General features: G+C 39.7%; 2 protein-coding genes across 2 annotated transcripts in view; both read left to right on the top strand.

Annotated features, from left to right (window-relative positions):
* Positions 1-14,834, top strand: part of LOC109196997 (NLR family CARD domain-containing protein 3) — a 501,803-nt gene that overhangs the window by 39,783 nt on the left and 447,186 nt on the right. The gene's annotated exons all lie outside the window — the stretch shown is intronic.
* Positions 682-7,092, top strand: LOC100710462 (stonustoxin subunit beta-like). Its single transcript, XM_025902726.1, has 5 exons — positions 682-1,297; positions 1,385-1,558; positions 4,437-4,592; positions 5,133-5,179; positions 5,355-7,092. The coding sequence occupies exons 1-5, from the start codon at positions 1,266-1,268 to the stop codon at positions 5,906-5,908; spliced, it is 963 nt and encodes a 320-aa protein (XP_025758511.1). The 5' UTR covers positions 682-1,265; the 3' UTR covers positions 5,909-7,092.

Here is a 14,834-nt window from a genome sequence, read left to right as displayed (position 1 = left end):
TTGTGTTCATCTTTGATGGTTTAGATGAGTGTCGACTTCCCCTGGACTTCCACAACACTGAGATCATAACTGACCCTACACTATCCACCTCAGTGGATGTGATACTGACAAACCTCATCAAGGGGAAATTGCTTCCCACCGCTCGCCTCTGGATAACCACACGACCTGCAGCAGCCAATCAGATCCCTGCTAATTTTGTTGACGTAGTGACAGAGGTCAGAGGATTCACTGACCCACAGAAGGAGGAGTACTTCATGAAGCGATTTAGAGATTTGAAGCTGGCTAGCAATGTAGTCTCCCATATCAAGACATCACGGAGCCTCCACATCATGTGCCACATCCCAGTCTTCTGCTGGATCACTGCTACAGTTCTCAAAGACATGATTCAGAAAATCAGAGAGGGAGGAGAGCTGCCCAAAACACTGACAGAGATGTACATCCACTTCCTGGTAGTTCAGGCAAAAGTGAAAAAGACCAAGTATGATGGAGGAACTGAGACAGATCCACACTGGAGTCCAGAGAGCAGGAAGATGATTGAGTCTTTGGGAAAACTGGCTTTTGAGCAGCTGCAGAAAGGAAACCTGATCTTCTATGAATCAGAACTGATAGAGTGTGGCATCGATATCAGAGCAGCTTCGGTGTACTCAGGAGTCTTCACACAGATCTTTAAAGAGGAGAGAGGACTGTACCAGGACAAAGTGTACTGCTTTGTCCATCTGAGTGTTCAGGAGTTTCTGGCTGCTCTTCATGTCCATCTGACCTTCGTCAACTCCGGAGTCAATCTGCTGGAAGAACAAGAAAAAGCTTATCATGACTCTGAAACAAGAAAATCTGCAGAGACTCATTTGTACAAGAGTGCTGTGGATAAGGCGTTGCAGACTTTAAATGGACACCTAGACCTCTTTCTTCGTTTCCTCTTGGGTTTTTCACTACAGACAAATCAGACTCTCCTACGAGGCCTACTTACACAGACAGGGAGTTGCTCACAGACCAATCAGGAAACAGTCCAGCATATCAAGAAGAAGCTCAGTGAGAATTTGTCTGCAGAGAAAAGCATAAACCTGTTCCACTGTTTAAATGAACTGAACGATCATTCTCTTGTGGAGGAGATCCAACAGTCCCTGAGTTCAGGAAGTCTCTCCACTGATAAACTGTCTCCTGCTCAGTGGTCAGCTCTGGTCTTCATCTTACTGTCATCAACAAAAGATCTGGATGTGTTTGACCTGAAGAAATACTCTGCTTCAGAGGAGGCTCTTCTGAGGCTGATGCCAGTAGTTAAAACTTCCAGTAAAGCTCTGTAAGTTATAAGTTTTATGCTCGAAAGACACTGCTATCACTTTAACAGGGGGAAAATGACCATAATATTTCATTTATGTCCCATCAGGTTGAGCAGCTGTAACCTCTCAGTGAAAAGCTGTGGAGCTCTCACCTCAGTTCACAGTTTTCAGTCCTCCAATTTGACAGAGCTGGACCTGAGTAACAATGACCTGAGAGATTCAGGGGTGAAAAAGTTGTCTTCTGGACTGACAAATTTACACCTACAACTAGAAACGCTCAGGTCAGGCTTATAAAAATAATTTAAAGTGTGTTTTTAACCCTAGGTTTGTAGTCCCGAGTTGGTAAAGACTACTGCAAGTTTTTATTTTAGACAACTGATGTTTAATTTCCTGCAACATATGATTTTTCTTATTTTCTTTTATTTGATAGTCTTGTTAAAAGCATGCAAATCAATCGTCTTATAAATGTGCAAATTCCTATTACTCATGTTGTCTGTGAAGGTTCTTAATCATCCAGATCATCGTAGTCTAAATAGCTTGGAAAGAGAAGCATCTGGACTTCTTTAAGTTGCTTGAAGACATTTTACTCATTTTTACTAATTTTACTCATCCGAGAAGCTTCGTCAGAACTGAAGAAGTGTCTCATAGTAAAGTGGTGCACATTCCTTTCCAAGCTCCTTAGTACTAAATGAGATCTCGTGAAATATTCAAAAGCTTTTTCCCAAATGAACTTGCAAAGACTATAAAACAGGTAAAGACTACAGGCCATTCAATCCTTATGCAACCGTTGCAAGAGCTTGGTCTGCATAGCCAGCAATAGGTTGGACTCATTTCCGGTGCGTGATGGACTCTGCCAGGACTGCCGTTTGCGACCGATTCTGTTCATTTTTATCTACACAGTTTCTAGGCATAGCCAAGTGGTTGACCACTTTCCATTGGGTGGCCGAGGAATCTAATCTCTGCTTTTCACAGATGATATGGTTCTTTTGGCTTCATCGAGTGACGGCCTCCAGCTCACACAGTAATGGTTCACGGCCAAGTGTGAAGCGCTGGGAATGAGAATCAGAACCTCCAAATCTGAGGCCATGGTTAGCAGCCGGTAAAGGGTGACATGCCCACTCCGGGTCAGGGACGAGTTCCTGCTCCAAGTGGAGGAGTTTAGGTATTTTGGGGCCTTGTTCATAAGTAATGGGAGAAGGAAGTTGGAGATCAACAGATGGATTGGTGTGGCGGCTTCAGTGATGCGGAAGCTGTACTTGTCTGTAGTGGTAAAGAGAAAACTGAGTTTAAAAGAAAAGTTCAATTTACCGGTCGATCTACGCCCCTACCCTCACCCATGGTCACGAGCTGTGTGTCGTGACTGAAAGAACGAGATTGCTGATACAATCGGTGGAAATGAGCTTTCTCTGAAGGGTGGCTGGCCTTTCCCTTCGAGATGGGGTGAGAAGTATGGCCATCTGGGAGGGGTTCAGAGTAGAGCTGCTGCTTCTCCACATCGAAAGGAATCAGTTGAGGTGGTTTGGGCATCTGACAAGGATGCCTCCTGGGTGAGGTGTTCTGGGCATGTCCCACCAGGAGGAGCCCCTGGGGTAGACCCAGGACACACTGGAGAGATAATATCTTTAGGCTGGCATAGGAATGCCTGGGTGTTCCCCCGGAGAAGCTAGAGGAGGTGGCCGGGGAGAGGGAAGTCTGGTCTTCTCTGCTTGGGTTGCTGCCCCCAAAATTACATGCGCTATTGCCGGTTCAGCCAACAGAAAGCAAGTTGAAAATGTCTTGTTTTTTTACTTTCAATTATAGCTAATTAAATTTGTTTTTGGTAACTCAGTGGCCAGTGGTGAGTATATCTAGTATTTACTTTCAAAACCCAACCCAACACCTCCAGTATAATTTTATTTCCCAAGAGAAACGTAATCTTTGTATTAACCCTCTGGGGTCGCCGGATGCGCCGGCGCGTCAAAATCACATAACCAATTTAAGACGACACAGCTACAAGATGCAGCGCGTCAGAGTCTCCATGTCAACTTGGGTCGAAAGTGCGGACTTCAAACTATATACCAGTTTTTGAATTGTGTCGATGGGCCATGTAAAACCAGAATTATGATAAAAAATACATGCGATTTTTTTTTTCTGAACAAAACAGTGGTGTTTACAGCGGGAAGAATGGTAAAAACAGCGTTTTCTACAGACAGCGCTAGCAAACACTCTCCGCTTGCGAGCGAAAAAAGAAAAAGAAAAAACACCCCTTCCCTATTGGTGTTACAGTTTACCATGTCAGCCAATAAAAAAAATGATAAGGCAACATGTGACATTTGGTTGTTTAGGGAGAAGGGGAAGTTTTAGGAGTGACACCCGCGATGGAAAGCGGGCGAGCGAAAGAAAGAGAGGGAGAGAGTTTTCATATGTGAGACATTAGTGACGTTTAGCGTGTTTGGAGGCTGTAGTTAGTGTGTTGTGTAGTTATTGTTTTGTATTGTGTGTCAGTTATACTGCTGAATTTCATATTTGCTCCAAAAAAGCTGTCAAAGGCAGATTCCAGTGTAAACGCTGTCTCCACATGGAAAACAGGACTGATGCACCTCCTGCTGTCAGACCTGCAGGGTTTAGGACTGTGGTGTTCTCCTCTGTCTTATACTGAACACAAACTACATTTTTTGGACTGGCACAAATAATTTTTGTGCCTTCTTATTTGATGCAGCACACATGATTGTTCTGTAAATAGATTTAAATGGTTATATAAAAAACGCCTGAGGCCTTGGCTGCATTTTTAGGTACCATATAACTTTGTTGTTTGCAAAACTTGTGCATAATTTTTAGAAATGTACAATTTCTATTTGCATTTCAAGTTATGAAAAATGATTCGTTAAACATGTTTGTGGGTTTTACAGTAAAAAATATAACTTTTTTCTACTCGGATTTTGAATTTTTTGTCTGAATTTAGATCAACTGTGCGAATATAGTATACCAAAATGAATAAATAAGTCAAATTTCAGATGTTTGAGGTTGTGCTGAAAATAATGATACCAAACAAGGCAAGAAAAACATATTTTAAAGGTGAAATATAGAGGTAAAATCAAAAGTAGTCAAAAACGGCCAATTATACCCTGGACCTCAGAGGGTTAATTGGTTTCTCTAACACTTTCTGAATGATCTCTGCAGGCTGTCTGGCTGTCTGATCACACAAGAAGGTTGTTCTTCTCTGGCGTCAAGTCTGCCCTCTAGGGGCTCCCATCTGAGAGAGCTGGACATGAGCTACAATCATCCAGGAGAAGCAGGCGTGACTCTACTGAAGAATCTGAAACTTGAAACTCTAAGGTATGGAGAGGCCTGTGCAGCCATAGAGAGTGCCTGATAGAGGAGCTGAATAGTTTTCAGTTCTTCACTCTGTTCCTGTGTGATTATTCAAATAACACATATTCAAAATAAAGCAATAACACATACTCGAGCTTTTAAAATTGCACACAACAGAAACTGTTGAGCAGAAATAAAAGAAATTTCTTAAGAAGTTCTCCAAAAAACGCCTACCATTTTCAAGAACATCAGCGGTTAAACCCTTTCCAAACTGATCTGTGCAAATAAAAAATCTTTAATTGTTACTTTCTGACTGTGGATTAGATAAATTTAACCTCTGTACCGAGATCAGTTCACAACATGTTTAACACAACAACTAGATACAAGAGGAAGCTAATAGCCTAGCTCTATAAAAACTGGAATTAATTGTAATAACAACAATTTTGGCCTCATTTTGCAACCAGAAGCCAAATAAGTTATTTAATGAAGAAGTCTTCAATCACAAGTCAATGAGCATATGATTTTAAAGTCTGACATTCCAGTTTCTCCCCCACCTCCTTTCAGGGTGGAGCCTGCTGGAGAACATTGGTTGACACCAGGTCTGAGGAAGTGTAAGTGTGTTTTTAATGTGATTCATGAAAACAAAGCAGCACACATTTAACCATCTTCAAACTGTCATATCACTCATTCACATCTCTCATGTCAGGAAACATCATCAAAGTGTCAATCAATGAACAGATGATGGATCAATAACTGCAGCTGGATTGTGTTTGTTCTCTCCATCAGATTCCTGTCAACTCACAATCGACACAAACACAGTAAATAGAAATCTCAAACTGTCTGACAACAACAGGAAGGTGACACGTGTGGAGGAGTTTCAGTCATATCCTGATCATCCAGACAGATTTGATGATGGGTATCCTCAGCTGTTGTGTAAAAATGATCTGATTGGTCGCTGTTACTGGGAGGTTGAATGGAGAGAACTGGCTGAGATATCAGTGAGTTACAGAAAAATTGAAAGGAAAGGAGACAGTAATGACTGTTTGTTTGGAAGGAATGATCATTCATGGAGTCTGTACTGCTCTCATGACTATGGATTTGATGTTTATCACAATAAGAAAAAAACATGCATCTCCCCCTATTCCTCCTCCTCCTCTGTCTCTAACAGAGTAGCAGTGTATGTGGACTGTCCTGCTGGCACTCTGTCCTTCTACAGAGTCTCCTCTGACACTCTGATCCACCTCCACACCTTCAACACCACATTCACTGAAACTCTTTATCCTGGGTTTGGGTTATGGTTTGGTCAGTCTGGTGCTTCAGTGAGTCTGTGTGTAGGTTAGTCTAAAGAGTGTCCTCCTGTTAGAGAAACACTCTGACTGTTGAACAGATAGTTCAGTCTGTACATGTCTGTCTCTTTCACTTAGAAACACGTTTTCAGACTCATGGATTCAATCAGTTGATGTTTTAAACTGTTCCGAATAATTCCTTGTAAACATATTCGTCTTCACCCCGCTAAATATGGAAGCTATTCCATATGTTGTTTTTCTCTCTTTTTCTAGTCCAAGCATCATAGTGAATACCAGTTTGTTGTTTCTATAAAACTCAGTGCAGCTGAGATAATTCAGTTCATCTCAGCTCTAGTTAGTTTGTTGCAGATGAGACAAACTGTGATATCAGAGAGGAGTCACAGAGCTTATCCAAAAGATCAATTTACAAAGTGCTCAGATATTGACACATTATTGTCAAGTGGACACAAATTTCAAGAGCAGTCAGGGCTCATTGTGATGTTTAGTTTTGTTTTCAAAATTATGAAATGATAGTTGGACCTTCACTTGCTTCAGATGAACAGAATCAATTTTTTGGGATGAGCCTTGAATCTGGATTGTTTTCATATTTTGCATTTTTTACACAATGTTCCTGTTTTACTAGCTGGGGCCACATCCTCATTTAGGTTGAACAGTGTTTCTAGTAGTTAATAGGAGATGAGTTGAGCATGAATTGTTTCAGGCGCAGACTCTGATTCAACAGGAAAAGTTCACGTTTATTAGTAAACACTCAGCCCCAGAATGAGCTCCGCCAAGGCAGAGAATGTGAGAGCGAGAGAGAGAGAGAGAGCAGACAATAGTAAACAATATATAGCCCAGCGTGAGCCAGCCAGAGAGACCCGGGGACCATGACAAATTGAGGCTGCGGTTTGGGGAAGGCCTCAGAGGGGACAGGCAGCAGATCCCAGGTCGGGCAGATCCCCATGTGCTAAAGAGAAGTAAATGAGTTGAAAAAGGGAGGGGTGCACGAAAATGAACAGTCTGTAATGCTGGGAATCGTTTCTTTCTTTATTGTAATGTAAATATGTTTCTGTAACTCTAATAAAGCCATTCTTCATGTCATGTGTGGTAACACTGAATCAAATGTGTTTTTACCTTTGCTAAAACAGTCAAAATCATAATTCACAGAGCTTTTGAAACGACCAATCTGAAACCTAATCAGTTTTGATTTTTGATCCATAATAAATGTATTTGTTTCAAGATAAAAGTATCTTACATTATATAGCCAGGTTCCAGACTCAAGTTTGAAATACACAATACAGTGTTTGCCCCCTTCCTGATTTCCTTTTTTGTGTATGCTTGTCACACTTAAATTTTTCAGATCATCAAACAAATTTAAATATTAGACAAAGATATCACAAGTAAACACAAAATACTGTTTCTAAATGACAGTTGTTATCAAGGGGAAAAGGTGTTGTGAGACACAGCAGTGCTGCACAGCCTCATTCTCATTATTTTCTTTTAACATAGACAAAATGTGTGGGTCATTTACTGGTATGGTATTTAATCTGCATCATGGTGCCAAAGTTTTCTAACCTAATGAGTAGACTCAGGCTACTATTAAAGGTTTACAAGTTTGTTTACAGTAACGCAAGAGTGATTATGGTAGAACTGAACTGAGACATGAGCGTCTGTGGGAGAGATGTTCAGAGTTTACCAGCTTACTCAGGTGTTAGGTTGTACTGATTTCGTATTGGTTCAGCAGTCTTACTTGTTGTAAGCTGGAATTAGTGACTTGGAGGAAGGCAACGAGTTGAAAGGCTGAAATCTACAGCTTGACAGTTGGTGGAGAAAACACAGGCAGGTGATTCACAGGTGAAGGCAGGTGGCCGGCTGGGAGTTCCAGACTTCTCTCACAAGCCCAGCTCAAGTTTTCTAAGAAACAGCACAGTAATTCCAGGTGGAAACATGGAGACACAAGGTTGCCACAACAACACCACAAGGTAAAACCTCTAAATCAGTAAAACCAAATTCCCACCATGATAACTGATAGAAAAAATATTATGCAACACTCCCTGAAATTAAAGCTGAATAACATTGGAAGTGTGGGAATAAAGGAAAATATATCATTGCTAAATATGGCTTGCATCACGAGCATTTTATTAAAACTTCTATTAAAGGTGTAGCTGTAGTGATTTTATATACACATTGCAAACTGTGCCTATAAAGAGTTGATGCTCAGTCTATTTAAGGTCATAAGCTTCGTCTGGTGTGATGGTCCCGACGATACATTGTGTAAGTGACTTTGAGCAGTAGAAGGTTAATGCATACACGCTTACAAATACAAACAATTATAAAAGATAGCCTAGGCCGAAGGCCTGGAATCCATTTAGCTTGAAATTGCATTTGTGCCCTGCCCAGCAACAAGTGATGAAAGAGGAATTAAGAAAATTTTAAGTCAACAGGAAACATCTGGAAGATGTGAGGGTCGAAACAAACTGCCATATATGATAATATGTTGATGAAAAAGGGAACTTGTCTAACTGTTTTTAGCTTTTTAAGTTGATCATTTACTGTAACTGATGTATGTCATACTCTTTGCTGATGCATGAAGGGGCTGAACCCTGACATATTAAAACCATCCTGAAGTGTGCTTTTGGGCGAAGATCTATGCTGATGTGTTGCAGTATACATCTCCCCATGCGTGTGTTCAATAAAATCATCATTTGACTGAACTCTTCTGGGCCAGTGTTGGTTTGTTCTTATCCTCAATATTTGGAAATCGGGACAGTTTTGGGGGCTCGTCCGGGATATTGAGGAGAGGAGTTTTTGGAGGTTTGGAGGCCCGAGGGTGGTCAGATGGATGGACACGATCCAGTGGTTCGACTGAGTGGACTGGGCCCTGACAGAAAAGGTAAGCACATACCTGTTGATTAATGTCCGAAATGTGCTGGATTGGAAAACAAAATTAAAAAGTCTGCTTAGTAGATTACTGGTGAATGTTTGTGTTGATTTTGGTTAATTGTTGAGAATAAATTAAAGCTTTGAAGTAATCATAAAAAATCTTTGAGAATGAAAGTACTGAGTTAACAAGATAAAGAAGTGAGATGACATGTTAAGCAAACTTACAGCAAAATTCACTGTGTATGCTATTGTTTCCTTTCAAGTAATCTCCTCTTCTCCTGCGCCAACGTTGACCACTACCGTGCACAGGGGAGTCTGGGACTCCTGATAAAACCTCTCCTCTGTCACTCAAAAACATGTTGTTTGGGATGGTAAGGCCGACAGCTGGAAAGGATGGAGGCTGACAAAATCCATAGTTTGTTCACTGGGACACCGAAGAGTGAGGAGAACAGTCAGGGTCCAATGTTCCCTCTAAGCTGCGCGTGTGCGCATTTGCGCACTGCTGGCACAGTCTCTGCGCAGAAAAAATCTGCGTTGCGCACCAAAAAAAAATCTAACCTGAATTGAAATTAAAGTAAATACGTTAACAAATCTGTTTTGCAGTGTTAGTAAGTGACTGGCTGCTCCAGTATGGGATTAAAACGATGCCACCTTATCCCATAGTCCAGCCAATCACGCGATTCACATTCATATATACGCAGCTAATCAACGTTGTTGACAGGCTATGACAGCGTCCTTATGTGCCGACACCAGTGTTTAAGCTAACAAAGCTGCGTGGCTGATGAGGAGTGAAGCCATGTTAATGACAACGTGTACAACCATTGGAGATGTGAGCAGGACAGACGGAACAACTGACGGAAAAAGTGTGGACCAGTTTTTAAATTGTGTTGATAGGCCACGTAAAACCAGAGTTATGATAAGAAAAAAATTGCAATGTTTGGTTTTCTTCCTGAATACTATCGTTGTTTATATTTACTGCAGGAAGAAACGGTAAAAAAGGCATTTTATGAGGAAAACGCTCGAAAGCGCTCCCCGCCTGTGAGCAAAAACAAAACCAAAAAAACCCCACCCTTTCCTATTGGTTGAAAAATGTACCATGTCGACCAATCAAAACATGGCATTTAGTTGTTTAGGGAGAGGGGAAGTTTTAGGAGTGATGGCTAGTGATGGGATTTCCGGCTCTTTTTAGAGAACCGGTATTATTAACAACAATATAAAATTATGTACAAAAGGAATTACTACTGTAAAAAAGTGGTTTTATTTATATATGTTTATATATAAATATATACTGTGGTCCCTAGAGACAAAGCACGTACAAACTCCAAAAAGCACGTATAAATTCCAAAACACATTTCTAGCGTTAACTGAACTTCCAAAACAGAGCTACCTAGATCACTTAAATTACACAATTGAAAGCATATGTGTATTGTTTGTGTATTTATACACAAGCACTCATATATATTCAAATAATTTAAAAAAAAAAGTTCATTTACCTGTTACTACCACACACCAAATCCTGTCGTTGGTACTTCTTGGCTTGTGTAGCCTCTATGAACAAAAGCTCAACACTGCGCCTAGCATCCTGGAGCACTTCTGTTGTGTTTTGCACGTGTTTTGGAGTTTGTACGTGCTTTGTCTCTAGGGGCCACCGTAAATATACTTTTATTTATTCACTCCACATGAAATGTAATAAATAAATCATATAATACAAAAACCAACTATTTACATTTCAACTTTAAACTATTTAAATTTTCAGCTTTTTCCTTTTAAACAAATTTAAAGTGAAACAACACAAAACACTGCAAACCACAACACAATTAAATATAAATTAAAATATGAAAACAAAAAGAACATGTACATTCTCTGTCATATGGGCCTGCATGAATAAATTTTCTGAATCCTTTATCATCTGCAACTGAAAATAGTTGTGGATGATTACTATACCTTTCTAATGTGACATTGTTGTCCCTGGCTCTCTTTCTCTGTCTCTCCCTCCCGCTCTGTTCCTGTGCTACTGCAAGTGTAACTACCACCCCTCCCCCATCTTATAGTGGACAGAAGTTATTTTTTGAAGTGGCACAAATAATTTGTGTAGCATCAGATTTGATGCAGAACAGCTGATTGTTCTGTAAATAGTTCGAAATGTTTGTTTAAAAAAAATGCCATTTTTAGGTAAACAGCTGCAAAAAACTTCGTTGTTTGCAAAACTCAGTAACCTTTTTGAAGAAGCAACTATATAATTAATTGCCCAACATTGGTCATTATATACTGTATTTTGCATCACAGAGAGTTACAGGACTCTCTCCCAGACCATAGACTCATACTCATAATACAAGTCAGAGCTTTATAAAAAAAAAAGAAAAGAAAAAAAAATGAAAGTTGTGTTTTCAAAATTGGAGTTCAAGATATTTTTACTTCCAATAGTGTTAACATACTACACAGGTCATGAACAAGATTTTTTAAATTTTCATTGTAAGTGGGCTAAAGCAGTTAATTAAAAGTAGTCTAACATAAATGTAAATGTTGTCATTTGATTATTTTAATAAACCATGTAACTAGTATGTAACAAGTAACCACAGTGCACACGTCTGCTGTTGCTGACAGTGGTCCAAGGGACCGCTCAGGGAGTTTGTGTGTTCACTCAGACACATGAAAAATTAGAGGGAACATTGTCAGGGACCCTCACAAAACCCTGTGCTGTACAGGTAGATTAAAACCTCCATTTATTGTTCCAGGACCATTAAAAATGGCGATCTGGGATCACGGAGTTGTGCACATTAAAATAATATGATAAGAATATTTTATTAAGCTAGAGAAGATTGCAGAGCAAATGACTGATGGGCTGTAATTCTAGTAAGCCGGAAAGAGGCGTACTGTAAAATTAATGTGCCATAGAGACCCAAGAGCTGTTGTGTGTTTTTCCCCTTATGGCAAAAGGAGTTTGGAATTGAGAGGAAGCTAGACATCTAAAAGTGTAAAGAGTTAGAATCAGTTGAATACACACTTGCGTGGTCAGAAGAAGCTGAAAAACATAAGCAAACTAAAATAAAGGGCAAAAATCAATGTGAGGTCAGAGGAGATAAGCGCACACAAAAATCTCCACCTACACAGTATCCACCGGTCAACTAAACTTTTAGGAAGCCAGAGGATGATTACCCAAGCCTCCCTTCAGGTCCAAAGCCGCATCCTACCCAATTTAATCTCCCAATTCATTTTTTTAATGTCAAACATGGAAAACAGAGGAGAGACAGAGGACAAAGCAAGGATACGGGTATAAATTGCTACAACTGCAGCAGGGCTGGACACTGGGTATCGAACAGCACCGAAAGGAAAAAACACTGAAGGGATGATGACCACCAAGATAGGTGGGAAGCAAGACTGGATGGGGGAAAGTCAGAGTAGAAATGAGAGTCAATCAGAAATTTGAAATGTTTGCAAAATGTAAACATTTTCTTAACTTCAACTGAAAAACTACCCCAAGTAACCTTGTTGATTGCAGGCAAGCCAATAATCTCTCTTTGTCACAGTGGTGCTACTCACACTGTAATCACAAAGGAAGATGGTGGTCATATAACTCTGTTTAAGTAAGAACAGTAAGCAGCAGTAAATACACCTTGAATTCTTGTCTAAAATAATGCCCCGCCTTAATCTAACAAATAACATTTTCTGTTTGAAGAGGAAACAACTTGAGAGCAGATGGAGTCAGAGCTGAAAACTACACTTTGAGTTTACAGAGCAGTGTGCTCCTCACTCTCTCTGCTCAGAGGAGTGAGTGAAGCTCAGTCTCTGGTTTTTCCTTGCTTTCTCTCATCTATATGACAGCAATCATTCAAGTAAGATATCTGCGTATCATTTATATAATGATGATATAATAAATATGCAAATAATATACAATATTTATTTGATTACACTTGAGATTCCAGTGTTATTGTTTTTCTAAATTGTGTGTAATTAATAGAAGCAGAAGCATCAAACATTCGTTCAGTAAATGCAATCCCCAGCCCATCTTAGGGTTCTCTCACGTGCTGAATCCACTTTAACCCTTTACTGTGGTCATTTTCCTGTTTATAGGTAAAGTAATAATGTAGGCAAGAGAAAATAGATATTTTGTTTTCGTTTCTTTTCTTCTGATTCAAGCTGAGTACAATTATAATTAAAAATTACAATAAAGTTTATATTACCATCTTCAAATATGATTTTATCTACATTTCTACAGCACAAGGTTCAGTTAGCCAAGCACAAAAATAGAAAAATCCTCCAAAGAGCTATTTTTTTACTTTCTTACTTTGAGTACATTTCAGCGCCTGTACTTTTTACTTTTACTTGAGTAAAAAAGTGAATCAGTTTTTCAAATGTTACTGCAGTATTTTTTCAACACTATCATTTGTACTCCTACTTAAATACACAATGTCTGTACTTTTGCCACCTGTGGCTGTACAGAAACTTGAGAGGTGTAATTAAATGAACCAGGCTGCTGCTCCTGCTGAGCCTGTCCAACCTGTCTTACTTCAGGTGAAGCCCTGCCTCCTTCCTGCCTAACCTGTGTAGTGTTCAGGTGTGAAGTGGAGCTTGTTCTTTTATCGCTGTGCATGAAGAAACTGTCAGTTTGCTTTATTTCCTCCTTTAATTATATAGTGTATAAATCAAAACAACAGTTTCCTGAGCACTGGAATCATATATTTCTTTGATTTAAACTGTAGTGGAAAACACTACTTCCAGTTGACCATTCCCTTCAAAAAGATCAAGTGGAATTACTTTTTAAATGATCAGAATAATAAATGAAGAAATAACTTTAATTTCATCTGTGTTCTTTATATCAGATTCCTGTCAACTAACAATCGACACAAACACCATAAACAGGAAACTGAAACTGTCTGACAACAACAGGACAGTGACACATGTGGAGGAGAATCAACCATATCCTGATCATCCAGACAGATTTGACCACTGTTGTCAGCTTTTGTGCAAAAATGGTCTGACTGGTTGCTGTTACCTTTATACCTTTATTAGTCCCACAAGGGGAAATTTGTGGGAGGTCAAAAGGAGAGAACTGGTTGATATATCAGTGAATTACAGAGGAATAGGTCGAAAAGCAGAAAGTGATGCTTGTGAGTTTGGTTACAAGGATCAGTTCTGGAGTCTCTTCTATTCTGATGAGCTTTACTCTGTGTATCACAACAACAAAGGCAAATCTGTTCGACTCCACTCTTTCTCTTTCTCATCATCATCATTATCCCCCTCCCCTTCCTTTGGCTTTGGTAAAGTACCAGTGTATGTGGACTGTCCTGCTGGCACGCTGTCCTTCTACAAAGTCTTGACTGACTCTGGTCCGCATCCAATTTAAAATTCTGCTGATTACTTTTAAAATCACTAATAACACAGCACCGAGCTATCTTAAGGAACTCCTAAACTCATATGTTCCTGCTAGGGCTCTAAGATCATCTTCACAGTGTGGAATTACAGGGATTATTTCACATAACCATCATCTTTATCATTGCATTAATTATCATTTCATCCAAGCATTTATTGAAGTTGCTGGCATTATGTTATAATTTGTATTACAGGTGTTATCATAATCACATATTAACATGTTTATTACAGGTGCAGTTATAACCACTTAAATCGTTGAGTTAAATCTATAATCATAAAAGCTTATATATTACAGTAAAATAGTAGCTGAGCAAAGGCCTGAATGTATTCAGCTTCTTGTTGCATTTGAGTTTGCCTAGTAACAGGTGACAGAAGATGGGCCAAAGAGGAGGACAAGTCCATGGGGACCTCATCACCATATTTGGAAAAGGATGCCAGAAAGGGAAACTCCTGTCTCTGTAGTTATCTCTTAAAATTGATCATTGTCTGTAGAAGAGGCAAATAATGTTCTTAAGATGCAAATTATGTGCTTGTAAACGCAAGAGGGGGCGTCATAATACCCTGATGTTATAAAAGCAATCTGAAGTGTATTTTTGGGTGGGGATTTACAACTGATGGTTTCCAGTGTACGTCTCCCCACGCTGCGTGTATTCATTAAAAATCAATTGTTCGATCGACCTCTTCTGGACCATGATTGTTTTACTCTCGTCCTCAATTTCGGACCCGT

Source organism: Oreochromis niloticus, linkage group LG23 (genome assembly GCF_001858045.2).
Source record: "Oreochromis niloticus isolate F11D_XX linkage group LG23, O_niloticus_UMD_NMBU, whole genome shotgun sequence".
Taxonomy (NCBI): domain Eukaryota; kingdom Metazoa; phylum Chordata; class Actinopteri; order Cichliformes; family Cichlidae; genus Oreochromis; species Oreochromis niloticus.
The sequence above is the reverse complement of the archived record's forward strand: the minus strand, read 5'-3'. Positions and strand labels throughout refer to the sequence as shown.